Source organism: Hydractinia symbiolongicarpus, chromosome 2, assembly GCF_029227915.1.
Source record: "Hydractinia symbiolongicarpus strain clone_291-10 chromosome 2, HSymV2.1, whole genome shotgun sequence".
Taxonomy (NCBI): domain Eukaryota; kingdom Metazoa; phylum Cnidaria; class Hydrozoa; order Anthoathecata; family Hydractiniidae; genus Hydractinia; species Hydractinia symbiolongicarpus.
Genome location: NC_079876.1, coordinates 25,422,230 through 25,443,193, shown reverse-complemented (window position 1 = coordinate 25,443,193; position 20,964 = coordinate 25,422,230). Strand labels below are relative to the sequence as shown.

The following is a 20,964-nucleotide window of genomic DNA, read 5'->3' as shown; positions in this document are numbered from 1 at the left end:
AATTGGACTTGAAACTAAGTTTTTTTAACGCCGTAATGAAATCACGATTATTTTCATTGTCATTTAAGGATTTTTTTGCAAGATTACTTACCCTTCGACATAGGTGGCTATTTATTTCTTGAAATAGACGTTGGTAAAAATACTTTTTTCGTATTATTTTAACTCTTTGGCTTTTCGTGCCATTGTGTTAAGAATATACTTTTTCTAATTTAGTTTAATTTTCGTCCATTTATCTCGTAAGACAAAAATATTGTTTAACTTCAATTATCATTTCGTATGAGCAAGAAATAAAGTATTTCATTTTAATATAAGGAATACTGCTTCATTCGTAATATAACTAAAATTTTTGTAACAGCTTTAATTTCTCAGCTAAAGTTGTACTTTAAAACATTCTCCTGCCGCTGGCCTTGTTAACTTTGAATCATTTATTTATTTTTTTGCTCTTTTTACATAAATAATATAAGAATCATATAAGAATTTCAAAAAAATACTGTAAGAAAAATTAATTTAGTAATAAAAATATAAAAAACACGGATGAATGCAAAGTGCTTAACACAATTAGAACAAGTTTGTTCTTCAGTTGACCAATTTTTTCACACTACAGCTCAAACCTTCCAACACAAACGTTTAGTGAATTATTTCAAGGCTAATTCTCTGGCGCTATTCCTTTTCAAAAAGAATAACGAAATACTAGGCGAGACTTTTTTCGATATCAGAATGTGTAGGAGATTGAATCTGCTTTGTATTGGTCAATTCTTATTATATATTTCTAAATCCAAGAAAAAATTGAGTTTATCTGCGTCAAGTCAAAATCCAGGAATTAATTTTTGTACCCAAAAGAAAAAAGGGAAAAACTACTGACAACGAAAACAGGTTTTTGATTTTTCCACAGTTTTACCCAATAGGATTTGGTAATTAATGTTGGCTTAGATGATGTTGTTTTAAACGGTTGTCTATAAGATGCTCCGCATAGGATAGGATATACTCCAGTGTTGGGAACGCTGTTATCAATGTTAGGTATACACCGGCATTACCTAACCAATTTCCCTCTCAATGCATGGGTTGACCCGTGACTTGCTAAACATGCCCGCGCTGTGGACAGAACCACGGACCTTGTGGTTATGAATCGAACACCATAACCCCAGGGTCACGCCCCTGTTTTTACCGTACGTATGTTTTAAAGGTGGTTTAGACAATAAACCTTACAAAAGCTGGGTTTTTTGGTATCGTGTAATATCTTATTTGCGGAACAAATTCTGCTTATGTGATGTAACTTAGTGCAGTTGCACAAGTTTGCAATGCAAACTCATTTTAGAAAAAAATAATTTGATGACGTCATAGGGATCAGTCACATATACCATAAGTCATTTTCTTATTTCTTATGATGATGATGCTTTGGCTTGCCATGATTTTTTGCAGACTTATGTTGTAAATAACTTCACCCATTTTTGCATATGCTTAGTTTGCTTCTGTTAAAGTAATCTAACTGAAATTCTCAAGAAAATGGCTTGATTGCCATTTATTCACTAGTACTGCATGCAAAAAAACACGCAGTAAAAATTTGAAGGTGTAAGCATTACTCAAACTTGAGATATTGTGTTTAAAAGAAATAAAAAAAATCGCAGTATTCTCATTCTCAGAAAATTAGTTAAAAGTCAAAAACTGCCTTGTAGCAAATTTGTTCACGTGTTGCCTCCGTGGTGTAGAGCTTAAAACGCTGGAGAAGAAAATGTATAGAACCGTGTGCTTTTAACGAACGTATAAGAAGATATAAGGGTACTGCATCAGAAATTTCTATACCTGTTGCCTTCATCGTATAGATCTTGAACGCTGACTAAAAAATGTAAAGGTTCTTGTGCTTTAAAGTTTTTTGATGACGTCATCCACCCGTTAGTTCCGAACCGGGTGAGTTGACTAAGCTTTGGAACATTGGCCTAAATTTGGTCTGAGGAGGTCCCTAGTTACCCATGCACTTAGGTTGTTCTTAGTTTTGAATGTAATGATTTAAGCCTGAAGATGTTCTTATTTTGTTGATGATGAGCTATTCTACTTCTTGAGTCCACCCAATGTTGCAAATCAATATCTAACTTTCTTTTTATCAAGGTTTTGGTGACAAGCAGGCTGTGTTGTCTTTAACCTTGTCTCAGTGGGGTAATTTAATTATCCATCATATTTCTGAGAAAATCTTTGTTGTCTAAACACGTAAATAGTACGTAAACATAATGAACTTATTTGATACCCTATCCAGGCCCACTGAACTTGATTTTTAATATACATGTTAATTGAGACCAAAAAAGTTTACATTTTAAGCCTGACAGGAATACAGTTTTAATACTTCAAATATTTTAGCAGCATAAATGCAACTTATCCTTAAAAATGGGGAAAATTGTTGTTCATATTGAGAGGAAAATTTATGCTTTCTTTACAGCTAAAAACAGTGGTAAGTCTTCGCATAAAAAATGATGCCATTAAATAAGTTGTTTGACCTTTTGACAATAGTAAACGATTTAGCCAAGTCAGAAGAATGAAGTGAAATCAGTTTTATTATGACAATTTTGCTTTCATCTACAAAAATATAAAACATCGTGACTTTTTTCCTCTGTCGTAGATTTTGCCCTGGAGGTCAAGTTTATATTAAAAAAATGTCCAGTATGTCTGTGCCATGTATCATGAGACCAGCCTGTGCCAGGGTAATGAAGGCCAAGACACCCTGGGGACAAGGATAAACATTGCCTACAAATTGCAAATTGTCTTATAAGTTTTTTCTTTCCCTGAGGATATAAGAGGTCAGTTAAGAAAGGTTTTGTATATTTCTTATACAAAGTCATGGCTAACTAATTCTTATTGATCCCTAAATACCGTTTCTTTGTTGTAAATACGGGCACGCACAAAGTTAAATGCAATTAACATTGTGTTGCCTATTTCGACGAAAAATTTTATTATTATTTTTAAGAAGAACGATATATTTTAAGATGTGTTTGTAAGTGTTTTTTTTTTCTTGTTTGTTGACTATTTTATTTTCGCTATTTGTTTCGAAAAACGCATCCAAATTATGCGTTAATTACTTTTATGTATGTATTTTCGCGAGAAAGGTGAGCAATAATACTTCTTTACTACTATATACTTACTAGCAAGGGGGACGGGTGTCAAAACGTGCGCTAAGCCACAAGTAACGGTGTGACTGGTCTTGAACGCCCAGTAGAGCGCTTAATAAGAGCCGTAAAGTGAGTAACACATGCGAATGGAGCGCTTTAGTACATGTATGTTGTATGTCGTACGTCGTAAAGTAAGTGAAGCGCACACACCATTATAGTATTTTGGGTTAATATATTTAAAAAAATAAAACTTTTCTACAACAAAAGCGGAAGTAAAAACCTAGATTACAACCCGTTGTTATCCCTTCATGGCAAAAATAATTGGTCAATATTTTTGCGAAATAAGTTTCCGTAAAAGTTCAAAAATTGATAACGGGCTGTGCCTTTCGTACTGATAAACAATGGCGCACATGCGTATAGGCGCAATGCACTTTATCGCCACTTCAGTTCAAATCAAAACACAGAAAACAGCCCTCTGTTTTCTTGTCCAGCGAAAAATTGCTAAGCAATTTTATTTTGGTAGAGAAAGTTTTCAGGCCAATTATAAAAGGTGTATAGCTCCAAAACTTTCTTTAGCATAAGAATTAATGATTAAGAATTTTGTTGTAGCCAAACTACATTTTGCTACTTTCACTATTCAGCTAGAAAGAGCTAATAAAGACCTAGTTAGAAAGACACTGAAAAAAACCTTTAAGAGAATAAAAATAAAGCTTCACCAGGGATGTTGACTTTAAATCTATGTTTGTAGCTAAAATCTTATAATTGGTTCGCTTTAAAGTTAAACATGGTTAGAAAACTGGGTGATATTTTTATCTGAACATGCGAAATCATACAAAAAATAAATGTTCCTATAGAATAAAAAGATAGCTCTTAAATTTCTAAATGTCAGCCAAAAGACGTGTAGTTTTATACTTTGCTACTTAATGCGGATTTTTCCAGGGACCACTTGACTACCGCTAAGTTATTTTAGTACTTCATGCTTAAATACAAACAAGGTGCACGGAATAACAATGTGTGAAAGATCTACAACGTGCGAATTTAAAAATAAAAATTAAAAAATTGAAATATTTTCCACAGGCTAACAACTAGTCTTAAGTACTATTTTTAGTTATATGTTCCTTTGAGACCGTGTGTTCTCTGCGCTCATCTTGCATACCTTTTCATACACGTTCACTTTTCAATATGTTACGAGAAAGTCATAGGTAGTTTTGCTGTCGCGTGAAATTCGTTTTATCATAGGAATTGTCCTGTGTGTTACTAATTTCTATCCTTTTCTGGGTGGGCTGGGTCTTTTTCATCAAATGTATGTTACTATACTTGCTGTGTATATAGTCATGGCTACCAGGGCGATCTTCAGCAATTAGTGAACCATTCTAAGTAATTTAGGAGTATAATTACATTATAAATTGCGCAACTCTGTAGCAAGGCAAGGCAAGGCAAAGTAATTTTGTTTAGCGTTATTACCTTTATTGCTTATACTATGTTTATGTTTTAAGAGCATGGCAATTGGTAAGGCGGTAGATTGATGAGGATTATTTACTAAAAGTAGTGAATTCCTTCGTATATCTAAAATTAATCGTCTTGTGATGTTAATTGATTTTAACAAAATCAGACAACAAATGTCGACCAAAAATAAAAATCCGAAGTATATTCATCGGTTAATTGAAACTTCTCTCTTGGTGTGTACTACCTTTGAATCCTTAATTAAGGTTATACACAGAGTGGGATTCGAAAGCCACATATTATAAACTTCCCGGTTTTAAGGGACAGCTTTTCTAGGGTTGACGTCTTAGATTGATAATAGAATGTCAACTTTAACCTTCAACACTTCATCAACATTTAAGGTAGTTATCCACCCTCCACATTAAAAAGTGTTTTCCTCTTGAAATATATATGTTCAGATAGGTTCGCTCACCCCAAGTATTCACGTGCCTTATTTGTATATTAGCTTCGCGCGTTGTACCAACATTTGCCGACGTCAGCACATATTTATTTCTAAGTTTCCTGGTTTTCTGGAGCCTTGCATGAATGCTTATGTGTAATTTCCATGTTTTAAACACGCGAATGAGTGAAAAAAAAACAACACTAAATCACCTTGGTTACATATTCAGAAGGCAACCCTCTAAAAGCCTACCAGATGTGGCGTATTGACTATTTGATGCTTTCATATTTTCAAAAATGCCTGAAAAGCGGTCATTATTTCAAGCATTTTTATCAGCATTAAACAATTCATACATCACGTATATTAAGCCACGGAAACACAAAAACTTCCACCAGTTAAAGTTACAGTTTAAAAATGGAAACACAGTAAGTGAGGCCAAACTCTCACTGATATTGCGACTAGCATAAATCAGTAGGCTTTTGGTAATTTGACACGCATTTTGTCGCATGCCTCGTTTTGCAGCCTCTTAATTATAATAAAATTCAAGATTGCTTTTAGTAATCTAATAGCCATAATTTTTAAACAGGACAGAGTTTTCTGTAAGTAATATTTTTTTTTGTTACTCGGATATTGCGGTTAAATTTATCAGACAGTGCGTTAGCAATGATATATTAATGAATGTCTGGTTTCGTATTAAATAGGAAATTGAAACTCGATTACTATATCAAAATTTTATCCGTGGTTTTTTCTGTTTCCTTAATTATTAGTAATAAAAATAAGGAAAAAAATGTTCAAATTGATTAGTGGTTTTTATCATTAGTAATTACGAAGGGGATTTATTTCTTGAAACGAGTTGGTTCGTTTTCTACCGTAGTTTGCATTTCTCCTTATTCTTTAACTCATTCATTAAAAATTAGTTTATCAGGATGAAAGTTCTATTTTTGGTTAGGTACTTTACATGAGTTAAATTCTACACAAGTATTTACATTTATAGCTCCCTAAAACTAATAATTTAAAATTTTGCTGATTTTATTGGTAATGATGTTTCTATGTAAGTAACACGCACTACGGACCTCTCACAGATCTTTTTCGGGTCATGGAGTGAGTTGTTTCCTTAATGGCGGACATTGCAAAGAGTGCAGGTTAAACATTTTCCACTTTGGTTACTCGGCCTACACTTCTGTCAAAGTAAAATTGCAGACTACTGGATGCGAAGTATGGGTTGAATGATGCCGCTTTGCCATTTCGGAAAAAAATAAAATAAAAAAACAGCCTTTCACATAAATAAATGTCTGGAATTGTAGTCAATCAATCCAGAGAAATACATTTTTGAAATGATTAAGAGCTACACGCAAGAAAGGCTATAGGGTTTTTTAAATAATTTCGCCAGGGAAAAATTTCACAAGGAAGTATTTTGATCCTTTACTTAAGGATAAATTCTGACCGATTTTAATTTCTACATGATCTATGCTCTAAAACTCCTTTAAAGAAGAAATTGTTATAAATTATAATTCATCATCGTTTTGTGGTACTACTCATCAGCTCAATCGCAATGAATAAAACATTCGCTTTTTTTTCTAAATCTTCATTGTGAAATCTCAGTATAGGCCAGTAAAACTTTTACTTCATTGTATATAATAATGAGGTCGCTAGGTCATCTTTACACTTATCTGCGCGGTATCGTAGCAATGACTGCTCTCTTTTATAATCTTTCAGCAAGACGTGGTATCGTGGTTCATTAACACTATTTGCTCCGGGATATTGTAACATACTATGACCGCGGGAGAGGGGGGAGATTCCCCGCCTTCATAATTTTGAACAGACTGGTGCAAATTGAGTCAAACTTTGAACAAAATGACAGCACTAATCTTTGCTAATGTTAGCACGTTTTCTGTGTCGTCATAATGAAGCTTAAGAAAAGCTTCCATTCATGTTAATTGCAGTGCTAATGCAACGAAACGGGTTGAAATTTTTCTTTTTTTAAAATATGAATGCTTACTCACACTTAGACATCAAAATGTTTAGATGTAAAAAAATAAAACTTGTTTTGGTGCATTTGGTGTATTTGACGGTATATTGTGTGCTGTGGCGTTACAAGAAGCGTAAAAAGTACTGCGGTTGGGTGTTAAAAGAGTGTAGGAAGGGCGCAAATAAATAGAAATATTACATAAGGATCCTGTAGTAATAATCACCGGAATTTTATGTTGTCAGCGGAAAAAAGAAAAATATCTTTTTTCTTAAATCTGCTGTATTTTGATGATGATCGTAATTGGTAATGTAATTTTAGTTTTTTTTCATAAATCAACGTCGTATAGATCAAATACGCAGTTACTGCCAATCTAACAGGGATTCTGTGAGACAATTAGAAGCCTAAGACCGAAAATCTCGGGGTAGGGATATCCCCTCCCTCCCTCCTTGAATCGGGGGAATAATACTAATACGAATAAAAAGTATGTAATTTAAACATGAATTATGTAAACACATCCCAGGACCAGCTTGATTCGCTTTATCACAGCTTATCAGCAGGAGTAGTTTGGGGTTTGAATCGCGAAACTCTTAATTCGTAGTTAACAGTATTGTAACCAGTTACACGAACTAGGCCACAGGCAATCGTACTACGTGTCACTAGCATAATGCATAGGACAGAGCTATGCACAGTGCTTGGTAGTAAACGTGTTCTTAGCGAACACTCATGCTGGCAATGCACAGTGCTAATCCTACAAAGTAGAAGACATCTTAGAACAAGCTTGCTTGCATAGTTCTATATGTATAGTTTTCATATGGTTCAATAAAAGTTAGCCTTGACGAACTATTCAAATCTTAAGCGACTTAATAATATGATAGATGAGTTTTCCTTTATTTATTAACCATTAACTATCGTGCGGCCAAGTTTTACTAGAAATTATGTTGGCATTCACAAATTCCATTTTTATTGCAATTAAGTGAAATTAAATTAGCAACAAGCTTTCAAGAGAGACTAATTGGTAAATGTAAAAGCGTGCTTAACCTTTAATGTATGCTTGACGTTACCGATTTAAATTTCTACGCATACCCAGCCCCTCCACATCTTAACTAAAATATCGTCATTCATTTTTAATTAGTTAATTAATGAATACTCGGTTTTATCAGCAGCATGTCACTCTCACTTCCGTTTTAATGTTAATGATAACTCTATTGTTGCGATCAAAAAAACTTGTTGCTTTAGCTTTTGACTTTTAGTAAATGTTTTTTTCTTATAATTTAATTCACAATTAGCTATATTTTGAAAAGAACAACAAAACATCCAACACATTAAATTCCATGGAATAAAGATCGTAAGGTAATGATAAAGATATTTTCATAATAAATAAGAACAGAAATTGAAGAATATAATCTGCACATGTATGTCCATGTGGCTGCAAAGAATATAATCTTCTAGAAAATTTCACAGACTATCCCGTTAAAGATTTTCTTGTGGGTTCCAATTTCAGTACCTTATTCATGCTAACGGAAAGAGCCATTTACATTGATGGTTGTTTTGTAGCTTTCAAAACCTACCCTATTACCTTACTCGTGTTTAGAAAGAAAAAATCCAGTAACAAACGACCTTCAATCAAAATCATTCAGTTACAAACGACCTTCTCTCAAAGTCCAGTTACAAACGACGTTCACTTAAAGTCATTCACTTACACACGACCTTTACTCAAATTCCAGTTACAAACGATGTTCACTCAAAGTCATTCTAAGCAATCTAAGTGCTTGCAACACTCAACATATTTACAGTTTCCTAATTTTTTAATAGGGGTGATTTTTATAAGAGAATGGTTACAGCCAGGGAGAACTTATTTAAGTCCCAATAATAAAAAGAAACTGTAAAGGTAAAATGAATATGATATATTTTTCTAACACCAAATTAAGCTATTTCTTTTAAATCAATTTATTGCTCATCTCCATAGACCTTATGACCATAGCGGTAACCACGACCACCGTATCCATATCCACGATTACCATATCGGTTACCATATCCAACATATCTACGTCCGTGACCACCATATCGTCGACCATGTCCAACATATCTTCGACCATGTCCAACATATCTTCGCCCGTGTCCACCGTATCGAAGTCCACCGTACGTATAGCCACCTTTGTATGATGCATCTCCGTAAACCTTGCGTCCATATTTTCCATGTCCGTAACTTACGCCACGGCCATATCCTTTACCATATCCACCATATCTTCGTCCATGTCCAACATATCTTCGTCCATGTCCAACATATCTACGTCCGTGTCCAACAAATCTTCGTCCATGTCCAACATATCGTCGACCATGTACAACATATCTTCGCCCGTGTCCACCATATCGACGTCCACCGTACGTATAACCACCTTTGTATGATGCATCTCCGTAAACCTTGCGTCCATATTTTCCATGTCCGTAACTTACGCCACGGCCATATCCTTTACCATATCCAACATATCTTCGTCCATGCCCAACATATCTACGTCCGTGTCCAACATATCTTCGCCCATGTCCACCATATCGTCGACCATGTCCAACATATCTTCGTCCGTGTCCACCATATCGACGTCCACCATACGTGTAACCACCTTTGTATGATGCATCTCCGTAAGCCTTGTGTCCATATTTTCCATATCCGTAACTTACGCCACGGCCATAACCTTTACCGTATCCACCATATCGTCGGCCATGTCCAACATATCGTCGACCGTGTCCAACATATCTTCGTCCATGTCCAACATATCGTCGACCATGTCCAACATATCTTCGCCCGTGTCCACCATATCGGCGTCCACCGTACGTATAACTACCTTTGTATGACGCATCTCCGTAGGCCTTGCGTCCATATTTCCCATGTCCGTATCTTACGCCACGGCCATAACCTTTACCATATCCAACATATCTTCGTCCATGTCCAACATATCTACGTCCGTGTCCAACATATCGTCGACCATGTCCAACATATCGTCGACCATGTGCAACATATCGTCTGTAGTTTCCACGGTAGGCATAAACACTAGCATCGCTTTCTTCGTCAGCTTCACTGTCGTTTGCAGTCATTTGTTCATTTTCAATGTCGGTGTCTAAAAGAAATTAATTCATTTCACGTTTCACATTATGTACAAATCTTTGTGTTATTTACTTTTGCGCTGTAGTATGGCTAATGAAATGCCTTGTTAGGGTTAAATCAATGTAGAATGGAGACAATCTAAATTGTTCAGAGATAATGTTAAATTAAATACCTTCAACATCGTCTTTTGGTGTTTCTTCTACTGCATGAACTAAACAATAAATTACATTTTAAATTAATTTTAAGCAGTTTTACCAAAGTCATCATAAATTTACAAGTTATATTCGTCTTATTTAGGCTTAAATTATATCTAATCTAGTTAGATACAATAATCCCAGTCTAACCATGTGTGCTAATTTCATTTGACCACATAATGGCGAACAAACTTCGCATAACTACTTACCAGCAAGTGCAGCGACAAGGAAACAAAGGAGAATTGCCAAAAACTTCATGATGAACCTACAACAATATTTATATTATTACTTCCACACATACCTTAACATAGAAAAACCAACATAAAAAAAATTTGATGTGAGATGTACTGCCAAACATTTTACCTTTTATAAGTAATGTTATTCTTCTTTCCGCTTTGCAAGGCGATGGAGAATGAATCTAAACTCAGAAAATGGCCTTTTTATATATTTTGGGAGGGTAGCTGATGAAGCAATAGATGTAATTTAAATGGCCTAATTACTTTTCCAACGTGTATTCGGATTGATTTACTAAACGATAAATGCCCAATTTACAGTGATTTTGCGTCAGGCCGCATGCTTTAATTTTTGCAAAATTACTTTTATTTCTTGCAGTAACAATACCGTGGTCAGGAACAGAAGAAATAGGACAGGAAATTCTTCCAGGTTGTGAAGAAATGACTGAACAAAGACTATTAAATTAATTACGATTCACAAATATTTGCTTGCTGAATGACATTGCACAATTTAATGATAGTCATGGTTCTAGCCACAAGTCTTCATTCAGATTCAAGTATAAACAATTACTATTGTAATTTAGTATAAGATTACTTTTATTGCTTGGGAACAATTTGATATTGCTGGATTCCCACATAAGCACTTTTTTTAATCTTATGGGTTATCAAATTTTCAGCAAATGAAGCTAAGAAAGTTATTCTTTTTTTGTTGACAAGAAAACAAACTGTTTTAATGTTCTGAACTTTTATACATCCGTTAAATTTTGTGTCTATACAACCTGTAATTTTAAGGGAGTTATGGTAGAGCAGATTTTGATTTGATAACACAAAACAAAATGGAGTTTTACAAGATAAACGCATGCGAATGTCATTACTGTATAAACATCTTGCTGTTACCAAAATGATATCAACTATTAGCATAAACTGAATGTATCGTTAATACAGTTAATGATTTTAGAAACTTAATCTGACTATTGTTCTGCGCAACAAAATTGTAAAGATATTAAGGACAAACTCGAGCTAAGTTGCCATTATGAGTTTCTTATTTTGTGTTAAAACATTTGTTTGTTTGTTGCACTTCTCCTTTCCAAGTAAACATTGCAAGCTTTAAAAATGCTATTCGTTGGGTACTTAGTACATCTCCTTTTCCTTGATTTTTAAGGGCTTTACAGACAATGATATAAATGTATCGAAAATGCAAAACTAATTTAAAACGACAACTTTTTTTCACATTGGCAAAAATTATGCGTCAATACTCTACTGGCGACAGACTGCAAGCTCTCTTTCTCTCATTTGATCAGAAACTGCATTTTAAATCCACAATTATACGAGTTTAAAATGCAAAATTACTGGTACAACAACATTGTTTCTTCTTTACAATTCGATTTTAATATAACGAAAAGCAAGTTGTAAAAAGTTTTAAGGGCAACTTGTTCTAAATTTATTGCCATCGTGGTCAATTCTATTTTATAAAAAAAAGATTCGATATTTTTTAAAATAATAACAATAAAGAGAAAAGCATCCCTAATATATTTCCAACTTGAGAATGTGAAGTTTTTACCACTGTTGCTTATTCAGTGATCAATGCTTTGATACTTATTTGTGTATTTATACTTTTCATTCATTGAAGAAGTTCGACAAAAGGTTTAAGATAAATTGTTGAATAAAAGGGGTTTTTTTGCGTTTTATTCATTGCCCAAACTAGGTATAATTCGCAAGTGCAACTTCGGTGGCAATAATTCTTTCCTTGTCACATTACAACGACAGTAATTAATGTGGAATGAGAGTTTAAAAAGTTCTTATATATGTATTAGGAAATAAATAACAACATCTGACTTATCATTTTTGCCAATTGGCCTAATTTTAATTTCCATTGCAACATCAAGACCGCGTGGCGAGGAGTCTGGGAAACCACAAAGTTATTATATTATTTTATCACACATTTAGAACATCATACAATAAGTGTATTAAGGATAAACAGTGTGGTTATTGGTAGAGTGACATTGCAAGTTAATCCATACTTGAGACTTGTAGCTATATTAATTTCCAGGTCATTTATGGTTTTTAAAATTCAAACATTTTATATTTATTTTGATGATCACTGTTTTAAATGCATATAGAGTTATAAAAAAATGTTTTAAATCTAATTTTGTATTCAAGTTTAGTGAACAGGGGCGGATCTAGGATTTTTTTCTGGTTAGGCAAAATTTCATAGATTTTTTGGCAAAGTAATGTCAAGGGTTGTGGTGTTGTACGAGGTAAATCGGCCGTTTTGTGTTTTTGCTGTAAAAGGAACTAAAATTTTCCCAAAAGTAAGGTTTTTAGTTATTAAGAATCCTTCTAGATTAGAAACGAAAGTTTCTTTATAGCCAAACAAATAACAGTAACCCCCGTAGTTTTACCACTTTATCCTTGTTAAAACATGCGGATGGAAAATGCGTCTGGTTAGCAAATTCGATTTGAAACAGGGTTAGCGTTTCCATAATTTCTTTGAATCACATATTGGTATTAAGTATCTTAGCATCTTTTTTCGTTTTGCGCACATAATACGAGTACAAGTAATAAGTTGGGGATTTGCTTCATTTCAAAACATGCAATAAGTCTAATAACTAACAATACAACAAAAAATTACATTACAAGACAATTTTAGGAATAGATAGTCAACAGTAGTGCAACGTAGAAATATTGTTTGGAAAATTATAGTCTGTGGTAACAACCTGCAAATGCACAAAGAAAACCAGCATATAAAAGAATGAAAGATTTCCAGTTAGACTTACAGTGTAAGATCGCAACATATAATAAACGTGTACAAAAAGTATATAGTAATCACCTCTTCATGAAGTTAATACAGTTTAGCATTAGGGTTACTGGTGTAGTTTTGCACCAATTTCTATTAAGCATTAATTTTAATGCTATGAAATTCCCACAAGAGAAAGGCAGTTTATTAAGCCAGAAAAGAGTTAGAAATTAGAAAAATAACATCAAAACATTTAAGATGTCTCATATTATTTACCCTTACATGTCCCTGTCAACTATGTTTAAAAAATATTTTAATACTGTAAAATCTTTAAGAAAGTTTTAGTAACTATAAGCCAATTATGAAGATTCTCATATAAAAAGCAACATATATACAAATCCTACTCATATCCATAAGTTGACATGACATTTTGTTAGTTTACAGTCTGTAACAGAACGTTTTTTAACATGCAATTCTTGTTTCGATCTGTATATGTTTTACGTGAAAATCATTTCTATGATTTACTTGAATATTCACAAGTTATTTTGATTGATTTTTTTCACCAACTTTGTGGATTATACCAGATATATATCCATTGTTTACAGTTTTCCAATATTATAAGGATTCAGAACAAATCTTCTGTGTTATTTACTTGAATATTCATCATAGGTACCAGGGTGACATCAAAATACAAATTATTTTGATTGATTTTTTTCACCTTCTTAGTTCCTCTTATGAAACACAACTTTGTGGATTATACCAGATATATATCCATTGTTTACAGTTTTCCAATATTATAAGGATTAACAAATCTGTGTTCTTTTAATTGATGGTGATTTTCATTGTCAGAAGAATATTCATCTTAGGTACCAGGGTGACATCAAAATATCTTATCCTAAAACAAAATTATATCAATGTATTGCTCAGCAAGATGAGAATAAGAAATATTATAAAACAAACTTGGACTATTCTTAGATTAGGTATTGCTTCATTCTTTTGTTTTTAGCAATATTATTACAATTAAAAGTAACATGGGAAAGTCAAAGAGATCTTCTCGTGTTCTTAAAAGTTTTAAAATGAGCAGTGGGATGTTGCATATAAAATGCACTGTTTAAAAGTTCCCACAAAGTCAAAGTTCTTAGGGACAATCACAATAAAAAAGTATATGCTAAGTGTATAAATTTGGCGGTGGGACGAGGTAGAATCCTTTGACGTTTAATTATATCTCATACTGTATACATCGATTTCTTAGAGAACAGAAAGAATTAATAACTTTTAGTGTCTACCTGCTTAGCAGGGACACATGGATGAGTGCTTATGGTTTCAAGGACTGACAACATTCAAAGATTACCTTTTCTGATTTGATGTTTAGGGGAGGGAAAGGGGATCTGCAGATCTATTAACATTTAGCTTGGACTTTTGCGTTCATGAAAGAGCTGTCCCTTAGTTATCTTACAAGAATGTATTCTCTCCCAAACAGAAACAAAGATACACAGTTGCATAAACGGCTACACGAAGCCTACACGAAGCCAGTGACCCTTAAGACGTTAAAGAAAAAAAACTAACAAAATTCCAACTAATACACATACAGGTAGCTAGTAATACTCTATACCGAATTTAACATACACATCAAAACATCTTTCGACCGCCAAGACAGTGTTTACATAAATTGCCTCCGTTAGCTATCTCGTTTGGCATTGGGCTTTTATGTTTTTAAACAATGCATTTGATCAAGGCCAAGTTAAAACCTTTTGTTTTGATAAGAAAAAGATTTAAATTACACGTTTTGTAAGAACATCTGGTGGTTTACCACTTTTAAGAATAGTTCTTGACACAAAAGTGCCTAAAATTCAGGAGCAGCTAAAACTAAAATATTTCAAGTATTACTGAATTTATTGTCTCTTGCAGAGGAAGATAAAGGTTTGGTTTGAGACAACAACACGGCACACGTGGCCAAAATACTTCTCTCCAGCATTTCCAATCCTTTCAATATCTGAAAAGGTTTCCAAATTCAAAACTTCTTTATTTAACTTAGGTGGCATACAATTGCTTTAATATTCTAGACATTTGAAGTGCTCCCTGCAATTGGACCTGATCCAGGTAAACCATGTTGAAAAAGAAACATCCACTCCATGTAACCGTACCCGTGGTCGTTTTAGGCGTTTAAACTTTAAAACCCACGGACGTTTTAGGCGTTTTTTCTTCACATTCCAGAATTTCATTTATTGGAACTTGAAAACCCGCGGACGTTTTAGGCGTTTTTTCTTCCATCTGTGATTTTCATTCATTCGGAACTTTAAAACCCGCGGACGTTTTAGGCGAATAGACATTTTGCCTAAGATCGCCCCGGGTTTGCTTATTTGAGTAAAATAAAACACGCACGCCGCGCATCGTCATAGTCGAAATCGGCGGATGCCAAAAATAAATTGATAAAAATAATTTAGTTTTTTTTAGATTATTCTATCTATAGAGAATTTTTTTTCTAGTTCACAAAACTAGGCTTAGGCAATTGCCTAGGCTGCCTAACCCTAGATCCGCCCCTGGTGAAGGTTTTTTTCAACTTTTATATTTTTGATATTTCAAGCAATTTTTGAAATTTAAAATATGAACTTTTTGTCACCATTTAAAACAAATCGATTTTTATTTCATTTTTTTTTTGCCCTTTTGACATGTTTTTTTTTCACTGTACGTTAAAATTGTGATTTACATTTTCTGCGCCATATTTAAGGGTTCAGTAGTATTCGTTTTTGCCCTCACATTAACTTAACATCAACAACAGTGTTTTTCAAAATAAATATTTAAAAAGAAAACGTTTTGGTTTTTAAAACTGACCACTTTACGAAGGACTTGCCACATGATGTTGATCAAATGTCAAAGTAATCAGTGTCAGAGTAGCCATTAATCAGGCATATTCAACACCAATGAGAAATGTAAGATATACAACTTTTCATCAAGTTATTTTCAACTTGGTTTTGCTTTGCAAAATATATATAAAGCAGTCATATTTCGATTCTATACCGTTTCATGAAGTCATGGCTAATTAAGTACCTCGTTTCCTCTAGGTAATGCATACCTGTTATCAGCGTGTGCTTTTAAAATACTTTTACTATTAGAAAGCAAATGATGCATTACGTACATAGAGTTAAGAAACACAGTGATGATTACCGATAACTGTAGATAAACACATATCAATTTGCTATATTTTCATTTGGCTATGCTTCTAGTTTCGCTGCCCCATTTTATGTGCACTAGAAACGAATACGTATGATGGATTTGTATATTACAAAAAAATCCCGTTTCTAAGCTGGCTGCCATGCATCCGTTCCTCGCTCACAAAGACAAGCGAACTCCAATATGTATTCATTAAGATTTCTTTCAATGTTTTGATTCTCTGACAATGCTTGGGTTTTTATCAAGGTTAATCAAGTTCTCATGGGTGGTCAGTTAAAGGAAGTGTAAAAAAAAATTTATTAATGCAAAAGATAGCTCAGCTGCGTTTGTGTGGTGAAAAGCTCGAATTAAACACCTCCAACATTTCATCCACCATAATATTTTTGTGTTAATGTGACGATGAATTAAAACAAGAAGTTGGATGAAAACTGGAGAATGATAAAGATTCTTTAACAATATCGTCAAGGAGTTTTAAACAGAAAACTCAACATGTTTTATAAAAATGCTAAGTATATTTTCAACAGATATTATGTGCATTTATTTTGGTTGTAAGTGTTTGAGCTACCCATAAGGGGCTAGCTCAAAACTTAGAAATAAACACAATTTAATTGATAAATGCCTATAAATGTTTAGAATTACATTGATAATAATAAAAAATTGAAGAAATAGTAGAACGGGCTGTAAGATAGACAACGAGTAAGGTTTGGCGGGAAAAGCGCCATATAAATTTGTTGTTACCCTGTGGAACAATCCACGGGTTCGCCCGTCCTTTTTATACCGCATTGCGTGCGTCTCGCTATTTGCGCAGTTAAGCTACCATTTTGTGTGACAGACAGTCCGGCAGACAGACGTATACGGATATTATAATATAGATACTTTCGAATAAAATTGCGCATTGCGCTCTAACGACACATTTACATTTAACGATCTCTTCCATTACACATAATGATTGATGATATTTCTAAAATTAGCTGACGATTCTTTTTAACGAATCGTACCACATTCTCTAAAAAGAAAAAGTTAAAATCATGCCATTTGCAGGCTTATGAAACTATTCTTAAGTTTTTGACCTCTCTCGCATATGTTTATAATTTGATCAACGTTTAATAATTATTTTTATTAATTTTTTTTAAATATTTTTTTCAACTATTGCCTGTAACATTTATATGAGATGCTATCTTTATTTTGATCTCTGGAGAAACTCCTGAAAAAATTATTTAAAAAAATATTTCTACCTTTTACCTCGTCAAGAATTTTTTTCAAGAAATCTAATTTTTATTGAAGAAATTGCATTTTACCTTCAATTCTTCAATTTAAAATTTCAAAAACTAAATCTACAATTTATTTTAATTGCTCTTATAGTGTTTATTTTTGTTATAACTTGAAGTTTTAATTTAGTTTTTTCTATGTGTTGAAAATTGACTCTTAATGCCACGAGTAGCTACAACTTATAAACTAAGAGTCATTTCTTCAAGTCAATGCAATTATGTAATAAGACTGAATTACATCCATATACGGCATAAAATGTTCGCACATAACGAGTAAAAACAGAAGCAACGTAGAAAAAGTACAAAAAAGAGTATATATGGTACACATTGGATAAAGAAGATTCGAGAATGAAAACACGAAATTTGTTAATTTTTTTAGTAGCCAGTAGGTTGTTATTGTATGCACTGCATTAAAGATCTGAGTCTAACCGAATTTAAATAATGTTGGCGCTGCTGAAATCATAAAATTGGGCAATAGTCAAAGTAGTTGGTTTAAAATGTTGTAGATTGGCTCAAAGAGCAATTTTATCAATTAGCTAGTGTAATTAGCTGATATGGTATAAGAAGTCATGCATGCTCTTTGTACAGACACCAGTAAAATCTTAACTGATTATTGCTGTTTTCTTATAAATATATATATATATATATATATATATATATATATATATATATATATATATATATATATATATATATATATATATATATATATATATATATATATATATATATATATATATATATATATATATATATATATATATATATATATATATATATATATATATATATATATATATATATATATATATATATATATATATATATATATATATATATATATATATATATATATATATATATATATATATATATATATATATATATATATATATATATATATATATATATATATATATATATATATATATATATATATATATATATATATATATATATATATATATATATATATATATATATATATATATATATATATATATATATATATATATATATATATATATATATATATATATATATATATATATATATATATATATATATATATATATATATATATATATATATATATATATATATATATATATATATATATATATATATATATATATATATATATATATATATATATATATATATATATATAATACAGTAGACTCTCTGTAATTCGACTTCCCTGACTCGAATCTCTTCTTAATTCGAATACCTCTATATTTCGAACCATATTTCCGGTTCATTTAGATCATTTCACCCCGTAAATCGGACTTTTAAAGATCGAATTACGTGAAGTAACCATTTTATCTCCCTCTGCTAATTTTTCATCGAGTGTAAACAGGGTTTTATATGTTCCATTTTAGAATCGAAGGTGTATGATTCTTTTCAAACTACAAAGGATATATTATTGTTATTAATCAACAAGATGGCGACTCTTCCAGCAAAACTTCGGCACAGTGAAAAGTTTGTGAACACAAAATACGAGGCACTCCAACAACTTGAGAAAGGAGTTTCATCAAATGAAGTAGCTGCACAATTTAGAGTTCTTAAAGATACTCTTTCCACCTGGAAAAAGAATAAAGTAAAAATCATGGAATCATTTCAAAGTTATTTGCAAGGAAATAAGAGAAGAGGCCCAGAAACATACAAATCATTGAATAGAACTTTGATGAAATGGTTGCTAAATCTACGAAGTCAAAACATCCCCACCAATGGTCCCCTTTTAAAGGAAAAAGCGAATGACTTACCTCTGAAGTAATATAATTACAGAATTACAGAGAGTCTATTGTACATAATATTCTATTAATCTAGCCTCGCTCTCCTAAAAATTGTGTTGATCACAAAAAAGCGTGCATTGCTACTCTTCATTGACGACAGGTGTTCTTTTTATTTGCTGTAAACCGTCTAAAATTTATAGGCCATGATTTTTATTTTAGCAACTTTATAAAGATAAAGCGCTGTAACTATATTATTCTTTGATGACTACATGAGGATTGCGACACAAATGAAGCAGTGTCTAGACATCATCTTCACTCTGCATAAGAAGTAATTAATGTTAATAGTGAGCTGAGACAACATTGCTATGCAGCATTGCGAAACAGCTGTAATAAAGTTTATTTCCTTTTCATATGACCGGATAAAATCATAGGTGTGATCATCGATTTTTAATCCACACCCAATCCTGCCAGAAATGTACTTTTCTATATATCTTACAGTCAATCTTTGTAGCTGTTTTTTTTGTATGCTACAAAAGGGGGTTTTGTATTTTAAACTTTCAGAATCCGTGCAATAACACCTGGTGTTAATCAATGCTTATAGGTGGCTATTTTGTTATTCCTCCCAAAGCACCTTGTTCACAACGTATCTTGTCAATGTGAATGTGAAACATTGTGGACATTTTATAAAACATTATTTGCTACGAACTGAAAAAAGGGTAAAGACACATTCAATATAACTAAAACATTTAAATATAAAAATTAAGGATCTGAAGTGGTTAGCAAGGAAGAAAGACACAATAAAAATATCTGGCTATAAAATGAAAAAAAGACTTTCTCCACAATATTTAAATATGTAAGTAGCAAACATGTTCTTCACAAAATTGAATTCTAAAATTTCGATATCTATAAAGTGAAAGTAATAAGATATTGCAGAATTGCAAGCAAAAATATTCCATGGAGGTTAAAAGTTTACTATAACGTTTGCAAAGTTTCAGGGCAGCTATTCTCATCACCGAAGTAACAATTTTTTGCTCTGCTTTGAAACCAATAAGCCTTCCCTACATCTATATGATTCACTATTTACTTAATAACGTTTTTCATCATGCTCTGCTTTGCTTAATCCTTTTATTATAGAAGGCAGCTGTAAAATCACGTAGCCACTTTCTTTTCATCTCTCAAAAAAAGCAAAAGAATAACTTTCTAAACATTTTCAAGAGATGCTAGGGATTGGAAGTGACTCATGCCACTTGCACCTTCGGTAGCATGCTGACCCCAGAGCGTGGGCTCTGCCTAGCGTTTTACAAAACATTTAGCTCAATTATTAATATAGGGAATTCTAAAATAAATCGTTTTCTTATAAAATCGTTGACTAGCTAAGTAGAAATAGCGTTCAGCTTCACTGCTGTGCTAATTCAGCCCGTGGAATCCCTTTTCATAACTTTTTATGGATAAGGGGTGTTGCGACGGTAATCAATTATACGTGTTGAGTAAAATCTATCAAATATGACTGATTGAAAAAACAGATTTCCTCCAATTCCTTTAATGAATGCTTTAATTAACCACTTTTTATTTCTACCCA

The 20,964-nt window shown here is 32.5% G+C and overlaps 2 protein-coding genes across 2 annotated transcripts; one reads left to right on the top strand and one right to left on the bottom strand.

Annotated features, from left to right (window-relative positions):
• The first annotated feature begins 2,898 nt into the window (after nt 1-2,898).
• Nucleotides 2,899-20,099, top strand: LOC130630341 (tigger transposable element-derived protein 4-like). The gene is made up of 2 exons (XM_057443807.1): nt 2,899-2,980; nt 19,032-20,099. The coding sequence occupies exon 2, from the start codon at nt 19,094-19,096 to the stop codon at nt 19,424-19,426; it is 333 nt and encodes a 110-aa protein (XP_057299790.1). The 5' UTR covers nt 2,899-2,980; nt 19,032-19,093; the 3' UTR covers nt 19,427-20,099.
• Nucleotides 8,778-18,898, bottom strand: LOC130630018 (uncharacterized). The gene is made up of 8 exons (XM_057443415.1): nt 18,881-18,898; nt 16,259-16,381; nt 11,226-11,397; nt 10,793-10,918; nt 10,604-10,658; nt 10,450-10,505; nt 10,219-10,257; nt 8,778-10,059 (listed from the first exon to the last, which is right to left on the bottom strand). The coding sequence occupies exons 1-8, from the start codon at nt 18,896-18,898 to the stop codon at nt 8,894-8,896; spliced, it is 1,755 nt and encodes a 584-aa protein (XP_057299398.1). The 3' UTR covers nt 8,778-8,893.
• Nucleotides 20,100-20,964: the final 865 nt, after the last annotated feature.

Excerpts from the sequence above, each read along its gene's own strand:
- LOC130630018 (XM_057443415.1), bottom strand. Across the intron at positions 11,398-16,258 it reads CATTACCTAGAGGAAACGAG|TTTATGCTAATAGTTGATAT; the intron begins GTACTTAATTAG and ends CGATACATTCAG. Across the intron at positions 10,659-10,792 it reads CGGCCTGACGCAAAATCACT|ATTCATTCTCCATCGCCTTG; the intron begins GTAAATTGGGCA and ends TTCTGAGTTTAG.
- LOC130630341 (XM_057443807.1), top strand. The coding sequence starts at position 19,094 with ATGGCGACTCTTCCAGCAAAACTTCGGCACAGTGAAAAGTTTGTGAAC.